The sequence below is a fragment of the Candida theae genome, assembly GCF_024610275.1.
Source record: "Candida theae strain CBS 12239 chromosome Unknown scaffold59, whole genome shotgun sequence".
NCBI classification, from domain to species: Eukaryota; Fungi; Ascomycota; class Pichiomycetes; order Serinales; family Debaryomycetaceae; genus Lodderomyces; species Lodderomyces theae.
Genome location: NW_026261483.1, coordinates 18,132 through 37,410, shown reverse-complemented (window position 1 = coordinate 37,410; position 19,279 = coordinate 18,132). Strand labels below are relative to the sequence as shown.

Genomic DNA, 19,279 nt, shown 5'->3' with positions numbered 1-19,279 from the left:
ACTGCAGTCCTAAATGATTGCGTTACAACTAAAGTACAGTGCCTACGTCCCCAGATATGTAGTGACTTGTTATTTGTGTTCTCTCGAAGTATGTCACTCCTCTTCGGCTTGAGCGAAAACGGTCACACTCGTTTGGCATTACTGCTTACCCCAAGCCTTTGTTAATGATGTCATTCATATTTTAGTCGTGATTGCTTGCACGTGCACGCTCTATAAAACTACGAGTGATAATTTAAGGAAAAAACACGCACAAAATATGCGAAAGAGAGATAAAGAGAGAAAGAAAGAGTAAAAAGGTGTATGTGTATTACATAATGCATTATGTAATTGTTTATATCTCTCATTTTTGCTGATTGTGGTTATCAGAAACACCACGAGGTTATAAACACAACAAATCCCCTTATATATATAACATATACACATACCTATCCACTTTCCTTTCTTTCTTTTACTCAAAGAAATTGCTAAAACACCATACTTTTACCAACACTTGCTATATATCAACACAATGTACTCATCCACTTCAATCGCCAACTACTTATCTTCTATCCTCACCAGAACTGCCACAACAGCCGCCACAACAAATGGATCGCCAAACCCACAACAACAAAACGAGCAAGACTCCACACCCATTCCAAAATCATTCATCATAAGCACACCAGAGGAGAAAATCATACGTATTAACATGAAGAGCGTGAAGCTTAAACCAGAGGAGGGCAAAAACAAAAGCCAAAACACCAGCAATGGCAATGGTAATACCATGGAAGACGCGGATATCGATGTCGACGACGAAGACTTCATATCTATAAACAAAAGACAATTGACTTATGCAGAAGTAGCTTCGATTGCGGTCAAACTGGCAAATAAGTAGAACAGCCCGTAGAATTAAAGGTCTGGAGTCATAGAGATAGAGAGAGTTGACGGGTGCCATTTTTGCTCATTTGCTTTGTTTTTTGTTATCTTTAGCTCACCCGTATTAAAAGAAAGCTATGTATGAGTCTAGAATAAAAGCGGTTTAAATGTGTTAGATGGGATTATCTTACATTTTATTGTTCTATTTGACAGAAACGAAACTTTGTTTCCCTTGCTGTTTGCTTTCTCTTCTTTGCCTCAATTTTTTTTTTGAGTCATTGTCAAATGCGTGCGTGTGGGGTGGCTGGTGGGTCCTTCTCGCTTGGTTACTCGGTTGCAAAAAAAAAAAAATTTTAGAAAAAAAACCCTTTACCCCACGTCGAAAAAACAAAGATAAAGGAAAATCAAGGCCTGTAGGGAGAGACTTTAATGCCTTACTTTGTCCATAAGCTTATCTGAAGGAGGTAAATATCATTTATAAGTCTTGTAAAGCCTCTAATCTCTTTTAAAGACACAACAGAAGCCAATATATTCTCTACTGGTCGCCTAAATAAATACATCTTTACACACTCTAGTCACTTCAAGCTCGGCTCAGACCACAATCAATCAATAACACCAAGTTGCCTCAAAGCGGGTGTATTCCTCAATGCAGCCATTGCCGCCTTTTGCAACGCATTCTTCTTTGTTATATCAACACCAGAACCGATGACGCGCCCATCGATACTACACGTGGCGTAATATTCAATGGTATTATATTTTGTAGCTTGTTGAACATGCTCATACTTGTCATAATGTCTAGCTTTAAGCATCGAATGTAGGGTGGCTTTCGCCTGCTTGTCAATATCCTCATAAGATAAGGGGATATGTGGCACTGGTTCTGCGAATCCATAATCAAACTGTGTGGTTATGTTGTCTGCTGGCACAAGTGACTGCAGATAGACTTGGGGAGGAGGCGGAGATTGGGCAGCGTACGGTGTTTGTAATCCCGATTGGTGCATATAACCTTGTTGCTGCGGTTGTTGCTGCGGTTGTTGCTGTGGAGGTGGTGACTGACTATGTCCATACCTCGTCATTTGCTGTGATGCATCAGGATATGGATCGTCCCTTGGTACTTGACCCGGCAAGGGTTGTATCATACGCGGAGAATGTGTGCTGGGGTTTAACATTAGTGATTGTCCAAAACCACGTGGCACCAGCATGGGTTGAACAGCAGCAGCAGGAAACAGCTCAATATCAGATTCAATTACCTGAGGCGACATCGTTTCGCGAACAAAGTCCAGTTTGTTCTCGAGATAATTGTTCTTGATAATTGTGAATAAAAGGACAATCATATCCTTGTTTTCCATAATGTCAATCGCGGCACGATCTCTAGCTTCTTCAAAACTCTTTGACGAAGTCCCAGTCCCCAAAATTTCCCCCTCGACAATGATTTGCGTTACAAATGGATCGGTATTTACCGCCACAGCTTCAAATTGGATATTCCTGTATGGAACCTTATCCAACGACGTAATCAGCTTTACTAATGACTGGAATTCAACCATGGCAACTTTAGCAACTGGATTAGAAGTGGCAAATAAATCCGCCACCAACGGTTTATACAATCTCTTTAACCAAATTTTGATCTCATCCAACTCATACCGCGCAACTTGTAGCCCAGGCGCCTGTAGTCCAGCAACATAAGCGGCAAAGATACCACCACATATTTCAAGACCTTGTTCATCTTGGAACAGAGAAGAGTCTGATAAATTGTACTTCACTGGATCAACCAAATCGTAAACAAAGGCAAATTTAGCTAGTAGTTCCAGTGACGTCAAGCGATTGAGTATAAGTTGTAGATCTTGTTCATACAAATTGGGGAATTTTTCATCCAAGATTTCAAACAATAAGCATTTCAAAATTGATTTCCCCTGGGCGACCAATTTGGCATTATGTGTGTTTGTGAATTTCGGCGAGGATGGGGGGACAAAGTCAACTAGTTTCCGGTAAGATTTGTCAGTAGTTATTCGAAGAAGTAACAGCTGGTCGATAAACGGTAATGTTGGTGGGTATGAGTAGTATTCGGTAGCCTTCCAGTCATTCCCATTAGCAGTAGCTGCAGCAGAAGCAGCAGAAGCAGCAGCAGTTAGTCTTTGTCTTTGTTTGGGATTTGGGTTAAGATTTAGGAATTTCTGGATATCTAGCTTTTGTTGCGCTTCTTCTTGTGCACTAGCTTTGAAATTGATCCGTGCCAATGTAGTCAAGACAGGTAGCTTATTCAGTTCATACAATTGCTTCAATCGTACAGCTACTTTCGTCTGCGGAGTGAAAACCAAGTTCTTGAGTTTTTCAATGGTGAGTAGTGGTTCTCCTGAATTTTGACCAGTTGATTTGGCCAAGTTTACGAGATCATTGTATCTTTCCCATGTGGGAGTGATTAGTAAAATTTGGTTGAAAGTCGCCTGTAGTTGGGAAATGTCTGACCTGACACGGGTCAAGTCTTCAACCACTGTTAGTAGTGACTTGTGTTCGGAGGCCATGTTGTCTGTGGTGTTGTTTAAGTGGTTACTATAACGGAGTTTAAAGTTTTTTTTTGTTTTTATTTTTTTTCTGAGCATGCAGTACCAATAGAAGGAAGAAGAAAGGAAAGCGTGATGTTGGACAGGTCATTGTAGCACCATTGGAGCGTGTTGAAAGCTTTGATTTTGGTCTTAAAACGTAACCTTTGAGCATTCAAGAGAAGGGGAGGGGAGCTTAGTGGTGAAGGGAGCTTGTGGCGGTGTATGAGATTGAACCCAACACGAATTGAGTGTGTACAGACATTTGTACATCACTTACCACGGAATACGTCAAGGGGAGCAAATGGGTCACATCTTCACCTCTATCAAGCATCACCTAGGGTGTGCCTTGCCTGTGGTTACATGCTCTACTAAATTTACACTCAACATGGTCTTTCAAAAGCGAACCGTTTGTTTAAAAGCAGGATGTTCACAGGTGAAACTGACTACCATTAAGTCACTTGTCGTGAGTTCATGTTTTCAGTCCCCCCAGGAGAAAGTCTGAAGTGGGTAATAGTAGATACAGTAACTGTGTGATCCAATTAACATGGAAAAGGCTTGTAAGAGTAAAGTCGTGTATATACACACAATTGATTTTTGTAATAGTCTACACGACTTTTATTAATTAAACTTTTTCTTTTCTGTCATTAAAAGTAAACAATAAGAAAGAAAGAGAATGCAAGACACGTAAAAACAAATACAAAAAAAAATAAAGAGAAAAAGGAAAGGGAATTTTAATATTATTTTTTTTTTTTTTTTTTAATTTTAATTTTAATTTTAATTTTGTCCTCAGTGAAACGAAACCTCAATAGACAGAAGAGAAAACATCAGATCTGTAGATCTACAACCCACAGCTACAGCCCATAATCACAACCACAACCACAACAACGACTACCACAGCCATACACAGCCATACACATCCACAACCCCACTTACTCCACCCCATCACAACTACATTGATCTCGCACCTTTATTCTCCACCGCATTCGTTTCCACCGCTTGTTTCAACACCTATTGTGAACACTCTACCCAAAATCTAAAACGCCATAATACCACTTCTTCGTCATGGGATTCAGGATATCTAACTTCACGGGAGATCCCTTTGCCGTGTCCACTATTTCATTTGGCTTTGTTGCTTGGATAGTTTCACTTGGAGGTGCAGCTGCCTCCGATCAGTCAAATTTTCCTCATTTCTCATGGTGGGGCATAGCTTATCAAATTGTCATTATTTTCATCATATTGTTGCTTTACCTCAACAATAACATCGAACTTTACAAATTCACGTTGGTGGGTTTAGTCAGTATCGCATTCATTTACACCACAAACTCTACAAACAATTTGATCTACAATTCAACTTCTTCGGGTAATTTATGTTGTGCTGCTGGATGCATCTTGCTGAGTATCTTGAACTTGATTTGGATTATGTACTTTGGCGGACATCCGGAATCACCCACTAATCAATTTATCGACAGCTTTAGCTACAGAAGTCATTCTCATGAGCAATTGGGCAGGTCGCCAGCTCTTAAAGACTCATACGAGGATGATGTTGGACATACACAAGAATTCAAGAGATTTGGCTCTAGTACTCAATTGCCCTTGACCACTACATCGAGGCGTGCGTCGAATCCTGCATCTTCTTCTCACAACATGTTGCATGAGACTAGAGGATTATCTTTTGAACCAGCCGGTAGTACATTGCGCAACAATAGTCAAACTATGAGCTCGGGTGTTGCTGCTGCTACGACTCCAAATCAAGTGGGCACTTACAATTCCAGTAATGGAACTCGTGATTTACTTGGATCTAAACCATCGCCCGTTTTCAACGATTCTTCTAATGGAACTGGAACTACCGCAGGTACAAATACAAATTCAGGAACAGGAACAGGAACGGGAACCGGTACGGGAATCACATTCAGATACAAGGCCAAGGCATTGTATAGTTATGATGCGAACCCTGATGACATTAACGAAATCAGTTTTGTTAAAGATGAGATATTGGAGGTTGACGATATAGATGGTAAATGGTGGCAGGCTAGAAGAGTTAATGGACAAGTGGGTATCTGTCCATCAAACTACGTCAAATTGATCAACAATTGAGAAAGGAGAGAAGCGTTTTCCTTGTTGCTACCGTTTTTTTCTCTTGTTTTCCGTTCTGTACTACTAGTTACTATAGCTATTCCTTTATATTTGATTTACAAATGGTTGAAAATTTTTTGGATTTATATTACTTATGATGAGAAAACTAACTGCACTTTGAATCTCACATATCTACCACTTCTTTATATAATCACGATACACGTTCTTTGCGATCAACGCAATGGTATGTCTTCCTGAAATCAAAGGACCAATTCCAATAATCAACAACGTAGAGTACAACCATATCAACCCAACAGTGACATACCCTTTAAAGTAAGCCCTACTAAAAATCCAATCACGGTACAATGGTAATGGCCACAACACCCATGTAACCAACAATATGAAAATAGCAGCACCAGTAGCAATCTTGATCCAAAAGTCCAACTGTTTGGGCGTCAACTGAACCACTCCAGCAATGGTATTGCCATTTTGCGACTCTAGATTGTTTGCGGATGACGATGACTGGTCTGAGTCGATATTGACTTCAATTTCCTCCTTGCCTCTGTCTTCTGTGTCACATGCACTGGAACGATCACCTTTGTCAGAATTTACAATCTCATCTTTACCTTCCACGCCATCAACGTTATCAACACTAGTAGTGTCTTCACTTGACACATCTTCATCAACTAAAATATGAGCTTGTTGCAACACTGTCCAATCAAACTTCAGTGAAAACACCAATGAAATCACCACACTTGCAATCCCAGGCAAGAACAACGCAGTCAATGCACCATACAATGCCGGCAACTGACCACCCAAAGTCGTGATATTAACAGCACCATCCAATTTGTAAGCTGTTGTTGTCCACACAATAAACCCAAACACAATTCCCAAAATGGGCGAAATGAATGCAGCATACCAGTTTTGACGGTCCCACGTAATTGACAAGATCAAAGGGATGACACCGGGACATATAATCAATGGATAGAAATATCCAAACCAGGTCATGTTGACACCGACATAATGCAACATAATGGAGAAACCAGCGGCTCCAAATGTGAATATGATACAACCGATATGTGACACTAGAATCAAGGACTTGTTGTGCGCTTGGGAGTTGATGTATTTCTTGTAAATGTCAAATGTGAGGATCGATGACACCGATACCATTTGTGCTGAAACGGTGGATGTAACTGCAAGATAAACAATCAATAACAACCCACCCACAGCACCTTTACCCAATGTAGCCATTAATGCATACGGTAATGCGAAACCGGAGTCGACTTCATATTGCGTCATTTTACGTGGGTAAGTGGGAAATTTTGGTGAACTTTCCAACACAATTGCAGCACCACCAATAATAGCCCCCAATGGCCACACGTTGGATGCAATCAACGCAGAAGCGGTCAAGTAAGCAGGTACCGTGGCTCTTGGAGATGCGGAAAATGTCTTTTGCCAAAATGAACTATCCATCACTGACAATCCAAAGTTTCCTGCAGTCAAGATCAATCCGAAAATAATTGCACCTTGTGATTTACCTGTGATGACACTATTTCCATAGTTTCCTGGAATCTCCCTAGACCCACCAAAGCTTGCCAATGCATCATACAACGCATCCAAGCCGCCGACATTTGTCAACACTGCCGTGTTCAAGTAACACAATACAGTCAACAAGATCAACGTGTGGACGAAATCAGTCAAGAATGTCGCTTTCAAACCACCATAGATTGAATAGCACAAGACGGAGAAGATTGTCAAGATTGTAGCGGCCACAATGTGCAAGTTACCAGCAATGATTGAAATTGCACCAGCGGCACCCAAGATCATACTTGAACACGACAACAAGTTATTCGTAAGACAAAGAAACATGTACAAGATATGGGCAGCTTTACCATATCTCAACTCAATAATCTCCAATGAAGTATGTGCCTTGGGGATCTTCTTTTTGGCATGAATACCAACCATGGCCATAACGGCAATCTGCACAGCGAGACCCGACATGTAGTAATACGAGCTTTGAATACCATAGTTGTACACCATTGTCGTACACCAAAGCAACTCTGTGGCCCAACTCCAACTTGAATACACGGCTGATGCCGAAAGCAACGTGCCCACTGATCTGTTTGCGACTGAAAATGTCTCGGTGCTGGTGTTATCCTCACGCAAGTATTTCCGCAAGAGGAACGTGACGAGAATCATACCGAGGGCAAAGCCGCCTCCTACCCCAACTAAGACTCCGTATCCTGAAGCTTGGTTTAGTAATTGAACTGAATCTGAAGCCATGGCAGTAACTGCTTTTGAAGTTTTTGTTTAATTATTTGGTTTTCTCTATTTATCGCTAGCGATATGTAGTTAAGTCAATTGAGATATGAACAGTTTGTTATGAAACCAGATCGTTTGCATAATACAAAGAGATGCATTGCGTTTTCTTTCAAGAGATGTATAACATTACTTATATAGGATTTCAAAGTTCTATTGTTACTCATGCATCTGCAACTTCTGTAACCGTTTAACCCCCCCTTGTATGCACCTTCGTAAATTTTCTTGCATGTGTTTCTCTTCACCTTACACACATACAATTAATAAGTAGTACTTAAGCGATACCGTGGTAAGACTAAAAGATTAATATCCACACAAAATGCACAAGCACCAGCCTTGTAGCTCCGCCATTTCCGGAAAAGTGAGAGACAAACTTATCGCATTACACATTTCTCAACCGAGATTCAAATGTGGATTATGCGTACGGCTCGGGGGGGGGGGGGGGGTAGAAAACTTTTGTGGTGGGGAGGAACAAGCAGATGAAAATGGAAATGAGACAATTCCTTATTGATATTGTGTAAAGTGTGGATTGCGTTTCTCCTTCAACGGTTGCAAAAAAGTGTGGCGCTCGCGCACTCATATTTGTGACATATAGATGCATGAAAGACAATATAAAAATAGAAAAAGGGAAAAGAAATTAAGGTTGTGTTGTTTGCTCCAATTCGGCTGGTGCTGGTTTCTAACCCGAGATGTCATAGCTTACCCTACTTTACCTTTACATTTACACACATCGTCATTGGTTATCTTTGAAGCACCGAGAGCCACAATGAGCTCACAGCGCAGATGGTAGGTATAGCCCCACCTTCGTGGGCCACAATTGTTTGGGGTTATGTAATTCTAGTGACGCAATGCACGGTTAAAGTTTACTCGTCTATTTGAATGCCGTTGTCGGTGGTGCTCATTTAGAAGCACCTGTTGAAGTTGGACTTGTGTGAGGAAGAGAAGCTGACGTTTGGCGACTATGGACAGGACCTCTTCTGTACTGTAGTTCGTTCATGGAATTTGCTCCTACCCCCTAGTCCCGCATTGCTAGAGTTGTGGTGATTTAATTGGATGAGCGAAGCGAGTTGTTGCAACATCGAATTATTGAATGCATTTTATGATTACGCAAAAAATGCGTAACTGTGGCTTGGTTGAAGATAAAGTCCCCTTTTTTTTTTTTTTTTTCAAACTCCTTCATTTGCCAAGTCTTTGTACAATTCTAAATGATAATTATGCTGTTGACTCTGATGGATAACTATTGTAACCAGTTTTAATAGAAATTGAGCTAGACAAATTTGGCTTCATTATTGCGCTATACTGTATCGTTTCTTTTGTAAATCGATTGGGTTGACTACAAGAGAATTTGAAATCATGAATGAGATAAGATTTTGGTGCAATGCATTGCATTTCTACTGCTGATCACTTTGACTACCAACCCCTGAGAGTTAGTCTCTAGGTTATGTGGGAGAAAAGAAATACTTACTACTAAGGGATATTTGCACAGTGGCACTTCCACCAAGCAAACTTTAGTGCTTAATTAGAGGTACAGACTTGCTCTTAATTGATTACAAAAGGCAGGCATGGCTCATACTACATTCACAAGATAAGCGTCGCAATGCTTCTTGTATGGAAACTCAAATGTCAATGATGTCATACATGTTCTCGTGGGTACAAAAAAAAGAAAAAGGGAAAGTTGGTTGCGAAGTCGTGACAATATTTCCATACAAATTGAAGAAATAGTGGTGACATACACGAAGTAGATCCCTACAGGGACCCCTTCTGCAGTGGAGCCAAACTTGCTCCAACACTTGGCAAAATGTTTTCCATGAGATAAGTATCTGAGTATAGGATAAAGACATGTAAAGGAGGGGGCAATAAATTTGTATCAGATTACACTACCTTTGTTGTTTTAAATTTCTATTTTTGGTCTGACTTTTAATCCCAATGTACACGACTATAACAAAAGTTGCGTGTTTGTGTCTGTCTGTCTGCTCCATACTGTTCTCTATTATCACCACCCCTGGAACAGTGATACTACTACCCTTGTCGTCCGTTGAGATTGATCAAGCACAATAAAGCCTTCAATCTATCACTATAACTCACCAAACCAGTACATCTACAAATCTCTTTCTATTACATCACTTTTTTATACATTTTGTTTTTATGTTTTTTAATATTTTCTATATTTTTTTTTTTTTTAAACTCCTTCGAGGTTTTTGTTGCACCAACTGCACAGCCATTCACAAGAAGGTACATCAAGTCCCTCCTCCTTCTTCTTCTTTCACGTTACCTTCTAGAGTTGGCTCACAATGAACAGATCCAACTCTCATCATGATATCTATTTTCCTAATCGACAGCCTCAGTACCCCGTGGAGGAGCTGAGTGACGATAGTTTTGATCAGTTGCAATCACCCCCACTTCACTCAACCATAGCTTCGTCCCACCCATATCGCAATAATCTGACACATCTTCCATTATTGCATATTGACGAAGGGCTGCAGCATTCACTTCCTTTACCATCCATACCACAACACAACAACTCATTTCAAGGGTCAAGTCTACGTGCCACATCCCATCCGTATCAGTCGCTGCTGCGGACACTACTAGACTCCAATCTGACATCAAAGCTTGAGAAACTGGACTCTGTTCAAGCCAATGAATATGAAATGTCTGATTTCTCAAGACAACCCACATCCACGCTAGACCATCACGGAGGCCTGGACGATTATTTAAGAAGCTACAGAAATCCATTTATTGAAAATGCCAACCATCATCAACTCGCTTCCGAATTACCAGAACGCTCAGCAACAGCCATCAACCCATTTGAAGTTACTGATGAGGATTTACTAGGTCCTCGTAACCACGATATTAATCGTCATAGAGATAAGGGGGCCAATTATGACTTGGAAAAGAAAATGAGGCATAATGAAAGAAATCGACTTCGTACACTTCAAAGTAAACCTCGCTTCCATTATACCAGACTACCGTACTTCACCATACTTGTCACGCTAATACAGATTATTGTCTTTATTGTTGAGCTCGCCAAAATGACCATCCTCACAGGGTCTGGATTCCAAACTAAACCATATTTCAATCCAATGTTGGGCCCATCAACGTATCTATTCATATACATGGGAGCTCGTTATGTACCATGTATGCACCAAATCAAAGGAGTTACGGATGACACCACTATTTTGTTCCCCTGCGCAAACTCAACTTCAGAAGATACGTTTACCTGTTCATTGAGTGATTTATGTGGATTATCGGGATTGCCAACTTTTGATGATGGGACCAAGTACGCTCCTAATCAATGGTATAGAATATTCATCCCGATTTTCTTACATGCTGGGTTCCTTCACATCATATTCAACTTGTTGTTACAATTGACAATGGGGGCTTCAATTGAACGAAATATTGGCATTTTGAAGTATGCAATCATATATATAGCCAGTGGCATCTCGGGATTTCTTCTTGGTGCTAATTTCACTCCCCAGGGAATAGCCTCAACTGGCGCATCGGGTGCTCTTTTTGGCATTGTGGCTACAAATATAATCTTGTTCATTTATACGGGGACTAAAAACACAAACATGTATGGAACCAAGCATTACAAACTTTTCATTTTTTTCATGATTTGTGAAATTGTCATTTCTTTAGTGTTGGGTTTACTTCCTGGTTTAGACAATTTCAGCCACTTGGGTGGGTTTGCCATGGGTATACTAACGGCAATCTTGTTGCTTAGAGATCCATTTTGGGTATTCAAAGATGGCATAATTACATATCAACGCGAGCCAACTACGTGGCAACAATTTATCAATAATTGGAATCCCATGTATGCGTATGAAGATAAGTTGCAAATCCCATTTTTGGCTTGGTGTGGAGCTAGAGTGGTTGCTTTGGCGCTAATCATTGCGTACTTTGTGTTGCTTTGCAAGAATTTCTTTAATGAGAATTACGATTCGTCGGAACATTGCAAATGGTGCAAGTATTTCAATTGTATTCCAGTGAAGGGGTGGTGTGATATCGGTGAAGTGACTGTCACGTCCGCTTCATCCACACCAACGGGGTCAGGGTCAGGGTCAGGAGCGAACGATGCATCAGCGACACCGAATCAGACTACAATCCCCACCGAGGTGTATTCCACTGAGGTGTACACCACAAAAGCATCTCAAACTGCATCATCAGACTCTGGTACGGACTCCTCCAATAACAGCAGAAATGAAGCGACCGACGGTCCGTTCAAGAGGCAAGTGTTGGACTCTTCTGAAGCATTTGGAGCGTTCAACTCCGATAAGGAAACTGTTCGACAAGTGGCGTCTGGAAATTTGGCACAACAAGTTGGAGTTGGGGTTGGATTATACTTTACTCTTTTGCTTTTCCTAGTCGGATTCATGAAGAAGAAGAAGATTATTTAGGTGACTTCCCCACCACTCTACATTAATGAGTTAATGAACAAATATCTGCAAAACTTGTGTGTAGTGTCGCGACAATATCATTTGTGTCGTAAAGGATTTCAAATTTTTTTTTTTTTTTTTTTTTTCACTGTAATTTTTTTTTCAGTATTCATCAAGAGTGCACTCTACTTTGAACTCCATCACCCAACGACATGCTCACGAGACGCCTCACATCCTCCACATCCTCCACGTCCTCCACGTACTCCGTGGCGCTACTCCGATCACTATCCAGCTCCACACTGATCCGATCCTGGTTTGGCGACCTTTTTGGCTCCAAGAGCTCCAAAATCACCAGTCAGCAAAAACGGTCCGAGATCATTGAGAATCAAGACGAGTATATCGAGAAGGACCTTACTCGAATCACACATTTGACGAGGGAGAACTCACCGCAGTACTTGGAGAAGCAACAGAAACAGCGCAACGCTTTGAAAGGGGTGAGTAAAGTGCGTGATTGGAAAAATGTCAAGTTTTTGCGTGGGCTGGATTTGCTGGTGTATTATGATGATAAGTTGAAGTTGCAAGACGTTGTGAATAAAAGCTATGAGGAGGTTACGGGTACATCTATCAATTCCAATAATTATGAGCAGATCGAATTGCATGATTTGAAGTTGAGGTTTGAGGTTGTCAAGCAACTACAATCGAATTTGGGATTCGAACTCAATGATCACGTCATTAGTAGCAGCCACGATTTGCAGTCGTTATACCATGAGATTGAGAAAGTGGTGAACAAGAGATGGAGCAATGAAAGGAACCCCAATGCAATTGTGTTGAAAGCTGGTGATTTCACTGCCAAGAATGTCTACCTTAATGAATCAAGAGATGAGTATGAAAAGCAACGTGAGTTTACAAAGTTGTTGAGAGAGGTTGAGAGGTTGGAGCAACAACAGGAAAAACAACAATCACAACAACCACAACAATTGGAACAAAAGGTATGAATATAGGAGGACAAGAATTTATATGCCGTAATAGAAATGTAAATAGCTAAACAAGGTTGCTCCTTTTCTCTTTTTTTTTATTCTCTGTAATCTTGATTAATTCTGAGTCACAGTTGCAACTGGTGGTGGTTGTGGCAACTCTTTCAACAATACAGTTGAAACTGAATTTTGCACTTGGGGCTCTTTGCCTCTGATCGTGTCTTGTTCCAATTGTAAAGTTTTGTAATAACTCCATTTCAACAAGATCGACATGATGCTAATGAATCCAAAATCAGGCCACAACACATCGGGGAACTCAATAGTACAATTGGTGTTGCATTGCCACAAGAGAAAATCGCTCAATCGGGTATGACCACTAGTGCGAATCAAGATATCCAAAGGCGGAACATCGTCACCGAAATAAAAATTAGATTCAACAAGTTTGGCATCAATTTCATCGCGAGAGTGAATCTCACCTGCAATTCTCTTTTTCGCAACCGATTTAACGGCATGAGTGATTTCATCTCTTGCCGTGTATGGGAAACAAACATTGAGAATCTTTTTCGAAGACTTGTTCATTGTCACTTCTTCAATGTACTCCAAATCTTTCAAAATATCTGGTGGGATGAATCCTCTGTTGCCAATAATTCTAATTCTAACCTTGTTGTACCTAGCGTAAGAATCTTCGTAGTCAGAAATCATTTTCAATTTATCACGAAGAAGCCCAAACAATGTATCAACTTCTTCTTTGGTTCGATTAAAGTTTTCCAAGGAGAAGGCGTAGATGGTAACCTGCTCAATCCCAACTTTATAACAACATTCAAGAACCTGAAGGAAGTAAGAGGGAGATTGATTAGTAAACAGATTGAACAAACAGCGAAAGGAGTACTGAGACTCCATAAAGAGACACCCAAACATACCTTGACCAATGCGTTTGCACCAGCAAAATGGCCCTCCTTTAAGGGCAACCTGTGTTTCTTGGCATAAGTTCTATTACCATCCATGATCATAGCAACGTGTTTGGGAACAGGACCAGTTCTGACAATGGAAATCACATAGTCTTCAAAGAATCCAATAATGTATCCAATCAAGGGGAATTTCAACACGAATGCAACAATTGAGTTGATTGAAAAAGATTGAGAATAGGCCCTCATTTGCGTGAAAGGTGGGTGAGGGGGATGTTATTAATGGCACTTGGTTATTTGAAAGAAGAGCTGACTCTGGGGGGGGGGGGGGCTTTTGCGTGTTTAAAAAATTGTTGTGTGTTGCAAAAAAATTGAACACGTTAAGGGAGTGATGAACGTATGTGATGCGTTTGTATGTGTTGAATGTGTTGTACGTATCACGTGTCTTTTCTTAAATTGTAAGACTTGATCACTTTCTTCACTTCCCGTTTACTATACTCTTTCACTCTTGCTTCTTCAATCTTATTCAAGTATCCCATGTACACAACAACTTCGGCCACCAACACTAGTAGCCCAAAAAACACCGTCAACAACACACGATAACTATCTCTCAACCCCCAACTCAGTGCTGTCCAATACCACACAGCATATGACACACTACCAACACTAATAAACACATTAACAATAGTAGTCAACTGATTCTTCAATTCCTTGTGTGCTTGTACTGGAGATACGTATTCGTCATTGTTTGTGTCATACAATGTCGTGTGCTCGGGTGCTGGATTAATCAACTTCTTGTATTCAGATTCTTGTGCTTCTAAACGCAACTTTTCCATCATTTGCAAGAATTCCTTAGTTTTGGGTTGTTTGTATGTTTCATATGTGGGTAGACACATTTTTGATTGTCTGATCAATAATAGGAGGGTTGGTGTAGGGTGACACGCTTGGTAAAATTTCACTAACTCGTGATGGCTGACGTTCTTCAGGTCAAGGAGTTTCTTCTTCTCAAACGGGTCTATAAGGGACTCCTGAATGGTTTTTCTTAGTACATCTGTGAGCTCAAATAACGTCATTGGAATATGGTCTATTAAAGAAGTTAATATGGTTTTGATTTTCTTTTTTTTTATTTTTTTTTTATTTTCATCCCAGTTCAACAAAATTTCAAAAGTTGCAAACTTTAATTTGGGATATACCATACGAACATTGATGAGAGCACTGTATGTCATAACATCTGGTTCTAATCTGAGGAATGCAAGGATTTTGCTTAGCTTATTTGTGTCAAGCGGTGTAAGCAAAATCTTTCCTGATACAATTTTTTTTTTTTTTCCAATTGCTATATAGTATGCGTCGGTGTATTGCAATGCAGTCTGTGGCAAAGCCACACTGCACATACCTGGTAGTTGTGACTCTCCCTTCCTGTGCACACTTTCGAGGCTCTTTTGGGCTCCTAAATAGTGAACCCTCTGTTGAGAAAGCCGCATGTATTTCCGTTTTTGGTTTAGTATTTCTTTTTGTGTAACTGTTTATATTTTTCCACATTGGGAGTGATCTGTCTCTGCTTCCTCACATACATAACATTAAACTGCTTACACACTGTTCCATACTACTCGTTCTATCACACACATACACACAAACACACACACGAGGATAAGAGCAACCGTTTACCACCAGTCATTAGACCAACTGTCCACGTATCAAGAGAACTGCTATATCCTGACTTGAGTCTGACTCCATATATTTCAACCTACAACCACTCCCTCCTTCCCCGGATCAAATGTTTACTACGCCGTCGCATACCCTATCACCACAAAAATCTTCGCCTTCATTGACAACCACTTCCACCAATTACCACCAACTGGACCTAAGAAAAAGGCAATCTAAAAGAGATGAAGCTATCAGAAGAAGGATCGAGCACGACTTGAGTAAGAAAAAGAAGAATGGCAGTAAAGTCACTAGACATAAAAAGGCCATCCCCGGTACGGTGTTATCATTGAAACCTAGTGACCCCATAATTTGCAAAACCACTGCCACCGTTCACGAAGTCTCCCAAATGATGACTGCAACTCGTGAAAATTGCGTGTTGGTCGTTAATGACGTTGGTGAACTTTTGGGTATATTCACGGCAAAAGATTTGGCATTCCGCATTGTTGGATCGGGATTAACGGCAAATTCAGTCACCATTGACCAAATCATGACTGCTAACCCTATTTGTGCAAATGCCAATAATCCAGCATCTGAGGCTTTGAACTTGATGGTTGAAAAAGGGTTTAGACATTTGCCGGTATTAGATAATGATAATCAAATTGTCGGTGTTTTGGATATCACAAAGTGTTATGCACAACAGATGGAGAAATTGGAAAGAATGCATGCACAGTCAAAGACCTTGTATGATGCGTGGAATACAGTGCATAATGAAATTGGGGTACAAGATCAGCCTCAGCATGTTTTCCAATATTTTGAGACGCTCAAAAACAAAATGAATGGGCCTACTTTGGAACACGTCCTTGATGAAACTACTGAGCCGATTTATGTCAGCGTCAAGACTTCAGTTTATGAAGCCACTGTTTTGATGAGGGAAAATAAGACCACCGCGGTATTGGTAAAGGACACAAATCAAGAAGTCACTGGTATATTCACTTCCAAAGATGTTGTTTTGAGAGTTATTGCTGCTGGGTTGGACCCCAAGAATTGTTCAGTGGTGCGAGTAATGACATCCCATCCTGATGTCGCTCATACCAATTTGCCAATTCAACAAGCATTGAGAAAGATGTTTGAAGGGCATTATTTGAACTTGCCCGTTGTCAATAATGACGATGACATCATTGGCATGGTGGATGTTTTGAAGTTGACCTATGCGACATTAACCCAGATAAAGCAATTGGAGGCAAAAGATTTACCACTGTCACTTGATGCTCCACCAGAGCAGGGAAATGAAGGCCCAGCGTGGAACAAGTTTTGGACTTCTTTGGATGACACTGAGTCTGTCCATTCAGATTCGTTAATGGATGAAAGTGCCGCGGCAAATGCCCCCGATATTACCCAATCCGAGTTCCAATCTTTCAATGTTGAAATCAAACCTTCTGACTCTATTTCTCACGCGGATGGCTCCCCAAATAAAGATTCAACTGCTGCAGGAAGCGTAAGCAACAGCGTCCAAGATGATTTGCCATACATTTTTAAGTTCAAGTCTCCAGCTATAGAGGGAAGAGTACACCGCATCACTTTGAAACCCAGTGATGGTGTTTTGTTGTTGAGGAAGTTGATACACTCAAAGTTGAATGACAATGATTTTGCCAAGTTGAATGTCAGCAAGCCGAACGCGACCGAAGAAGATTCATCATCGTCCCTTGCTCGTAACGAAGAAGTCGCGGTAAGCTACATCGATGATGAAGGGGATGTTGTATCTATCACCACTGACACAGACTTGATTGAATGTGTTCGTATTAACAAAAGATTGGGAAATGAGAAAGCAGACTTGTATTTACACAATCCTCACCTGCATCCGTCGGTTGAGGAAGTTAAATCTGTTAGAAGAGGAAATAAACCTGAACCCCTTGTCACTGGAATTGCTAATGAAGTGTTGGTTCCTGGTGTGTTGGCTGTACTTGCGTCATCAATAATAATTGGTTTTACATTAAGTAGGAAATAAATGGCTTTATAGAAGAGGGAATGAATCCAAAGCGGAATTGAAAACCGACGGAATTGGAATTATGATTCATCGCGTTCAGAAAAACTCACTTTTTGACTCTTCCAATCTTGAGCGAATTAGAGTAGAAAAATTTAAAACATATTTCAGCTTATAGCAACCGATTAACAACGTATTCTTTCCTCCCCATTGTATCGATGACCGCCGCAACCTCGACAATAGTAGGAGCATTAGCATGCCAAAAGAACTCATTTCTCAAAACCCTCAACACAAAAGTCGTTTCCAGCTATGAGTTCATCCCGCCATCCACATCCAAAGAGAAACAAAATAAAAACAACAAGAACAATACACCAAAAGAATTGAAATTCGGAGTTGAGTTTGAAGATACAGTTTTGTTCCCTGAGGGAGGTGGTCAGCCTTTTGATAAAGGCACAGTCACCATACTTAACGACGAAGGTGCCTCTTCTTTGTCATCATCATCATCATCATCTTCTTCTTCTTCTTCTCCCTCCTCATCTGAAAACAAGACTATTGAGGTCAACGCCATACTTCGTGATAAATTGAAAGCGGTACATATACTTGATGAGCCGCTAGAGCCGGGAACTCCAGTCAAGCTTGAGGTAGACTGGACCCGCCGGGTAGACATAATGCAACAACATACGGGACAACACTTACTTTCAGCCGTATTTGATACTTTGAAACTCGACACTTTATCGTGGTCAATGGGCAATGTGATCAATTACATTGAGTTGCCGGAGAAAGTATCTGATGAAGTTGTCCAACAAGTTCAACAACGAGTCAATCAGCTCATTTTTGAAGCACACCCCGTCCATGTAGTGACTCGAGATGATCACGGAGTTGAAATTGACACAAGCCATTTGCCTGATGATTATGACCAGAGTAAAGGTGTCGTGCGTATTGTGAAAATTGGCGATGATATTGACTCTAATCCATGTTGTGGTACTCATTTGACAAACACTGCACAAATTGGATCTATTGTATTATTGAACCAAACGTCGATCCGTGGTGGCCATTCTCGTTTATACTTTACTTGCGGTGCACGAGTAGCTCAAATCGCTAGTGAATACTTTGACATATTGAAAACAGTTTCGGGTACTCAATTGTCGTGTCAGATCGATGACGTTGTCACGAAAGTTGATCAATTGAGTACAAATTACAGAAAAGCCAATTCAACCATTGCAAACTTGACTAAAGAATTGGCCAATTTGAAAGCTACTGAGATTTTCAACAAGTTGAAAAACACCGAAGATGGCGTGGCGTATGTGTATCGAGAAGAAAATAACCCGGACTACTTGACTACAGTACAGAAGGAACTTACAACTATGATCAATGCCAATAAGGATAGTGGTGTAGACATCACTAACAAACACACTATTGTATTGATCAATGGTAATCAGACATCCAACGGTGGTATGGTTAAGATATTGGGACCTAAAGCAAATGACATAGCCACTGAGTTGAAGCAAAAGATTTCAAATTTGAAAGGCGGCGGTAAGGGAACATTCCAAGGTAAAATCACCACCTACTTGAAAGGTGAAATCGAATCCGTCATATCCTACTTAGACACATTATAGATTAG

General features: G+C 40.6%; 10 protein-coding genes across 10 annotated transcripts; 6 read left to right on the top strand and 4 right to left on the bottom strand. All coding sequences in view use genetic code 12, as the record gives it.

Moving 5' to 3' along the window:
• Positions 1 to 508: 508 nt before the first annotated feature.
• KGF57_004992 (uncharacterized protein) lies at positions 509 to 871 on the top strand (the record flags this gene model as incomplete). The annotated part of the gene is made up of 1 exon (XM_051754559.1): positions 509 to 871. One exon carries the CDS (start codon positions 509 to 511, stop codon positions 869 to 871), a length of 363 nt encoding a protein of 120 aa, XP_051606540.1.
• Positions 872 to 1,454: 583 nt separating this feature from the next.
• Positions 1,455 to 3,368, bottom strand: KGF57_004991 (uncharacterized protein; the record flags this gene model as incomplete). The annotated part of the gene is made up of 1 exon (XM_051754558.1): positions 1,455 to 3,368. The coding sequence occupies one exon, from the start codon at positions 3,366 to 3,368 to the stop codon at positions 1,455 to 1,457; it is 1,914 nt and encodes a 637-aa protein (XP_051606539.1).
• Positions 3,369 to 4,451: 1,083 nt separating this feature from the next.
• Positions 4,452 to 5,483, top strand: SSU81 (osmosensor; the record flags this gene model as incomplete). Its single annotated transcript, XM_051754557.1, has 1 exon — positions 4,452 to 5,483. The coding sequence occupies one exon, from the start codon at positions 4,452 to 4,454 to the stop codon at positions 5,481 to 5,483; it is 1,032 nt and encodes a 343-aa protein (XP_051606538.1).
• Positions 5,484 to 5,654: 171 nt separating this feature from the next.
• KGF57_004989 (sodium:solute symporter family protein) lies at positions 5,655 to 7,745 on the bottom strand (the record flags this gene model as incomplete). Its single annotated transcript, XM_051754556.1, has 2 exons — positions 5,655 to 7,591; positions 7,664 to 7,745. 2 exons carry the CDS (start codon positions 7,743 to 7,745, stop codon positions 5,655 to 5,657), a joined length of 2,019 nt encoding a protein of 672 aa, XP_051606537.1.
• Positions 7,746 to 10,072: 2,327 nt separating this feature from the next.
• RBD1 (Rbd1p) lies at positions 10,073 to 12,175 on the top strand (the record flags this gene model as incomplete). Its single annotated transcript, XM_051754555.1, has 1 exon — positions 10,073 to 12,175. One exon carries the CDS (start codon positions 10,073 to 10,075, stop codon positions 12,173 to 12,175), a length of 2,103 nt encoding a protein of 700 aa, XP_051606536.1.
• Positions 12,176 to 12,366: 191 nt separating this feature from the next.
• Positions 12,367 to 13,149, top strand: KGF57_004987 (mitochondrial 54S ribosomal protein YmL13; the record flags this gene model as incomplete). Its single annotated transcript, XM_051754553.1, has 1 exon — positions 12,367 to 13,149. One exon carries the CDS (start codon positions 12,367 to 12,369, stop codon positions 13,147 to 13,149), a length of 783 nt encoding a protein of 260 aa, XP_051606535.1.
• A 96-nt stretch (positions 13,150 to 13,245) lies between these two features.
• Positions 13,246 to 14,282, bottom strand: SRT1 (ditrans,polycis-polyprenyl diphosphate synthase; the record flags this gene model as incomplete). The annotated part of the gene is made up of 2 exons (XM_051754552.1): positions 13,246 to 13,956; positions 14,049 to 14,282. 2 exons carry the CDS (start codon positions 14,280 to 14,282, stop codon positions 13,246 to 13,248), a joined length of 945 nt encoding a protein of 314 aa, XP_051606534.1.
• Positions 14,283 to 14,470: 188 nt separating this feature from the next.
• On the bottom strand, positions 14,471 to 14,929 carry VPH2 (Vph2p; the record flags this gene model as incomplete). The annotated part of the gene is made up of 1 exon (XM_051754551.1): positions 14,471 to 14,929. One exon carries the CDS (start codon positions 14,927 to 14,929, stop codon positions 14,471 to 14,473), a length of 459 nt encoding a protein of 152 aa, XP_051606533.1.
• An 878-nt stretch (positions 14,930 to 15,807) lies between these two features.
• On the top strand, positions 15,808 to 17,682 carry KGF57_004984 (uncharacterized protein; the record flags this gene model as incomplete). The annotated part of the gene is made up of 1 exon (XM_051754550.1): positions 15,808 to 17,682. One exon carries the CDS (start codon positions 15,808 to 15,810, stop codon positions 17,680 to 17,682), a length of 1,875 nt encoding a protein of 624 aa, XP_051606532.1.
• A 194-nt stretch (positions 17,683 to 17,876) lies between these two features.
• Positions 17,877 to 19,274, top strand: KGF57_004983 (putative alanine--tRNA ligase; the record flags this gene model as incomplete). The annotated part of the gene is made up of 1 exon (XM_051754549.1): positions 17,877 to 19,274. One exon carries the CDS (start codon positions 17,877 to 17,879, stop codon positions 19,272 to 19,274), a length of 1,398 nt encoding a protein of 465 aa, XP_051606531.1.
• Positions 19,275 to 19,279: the final 5 nt, after the last annotated feature.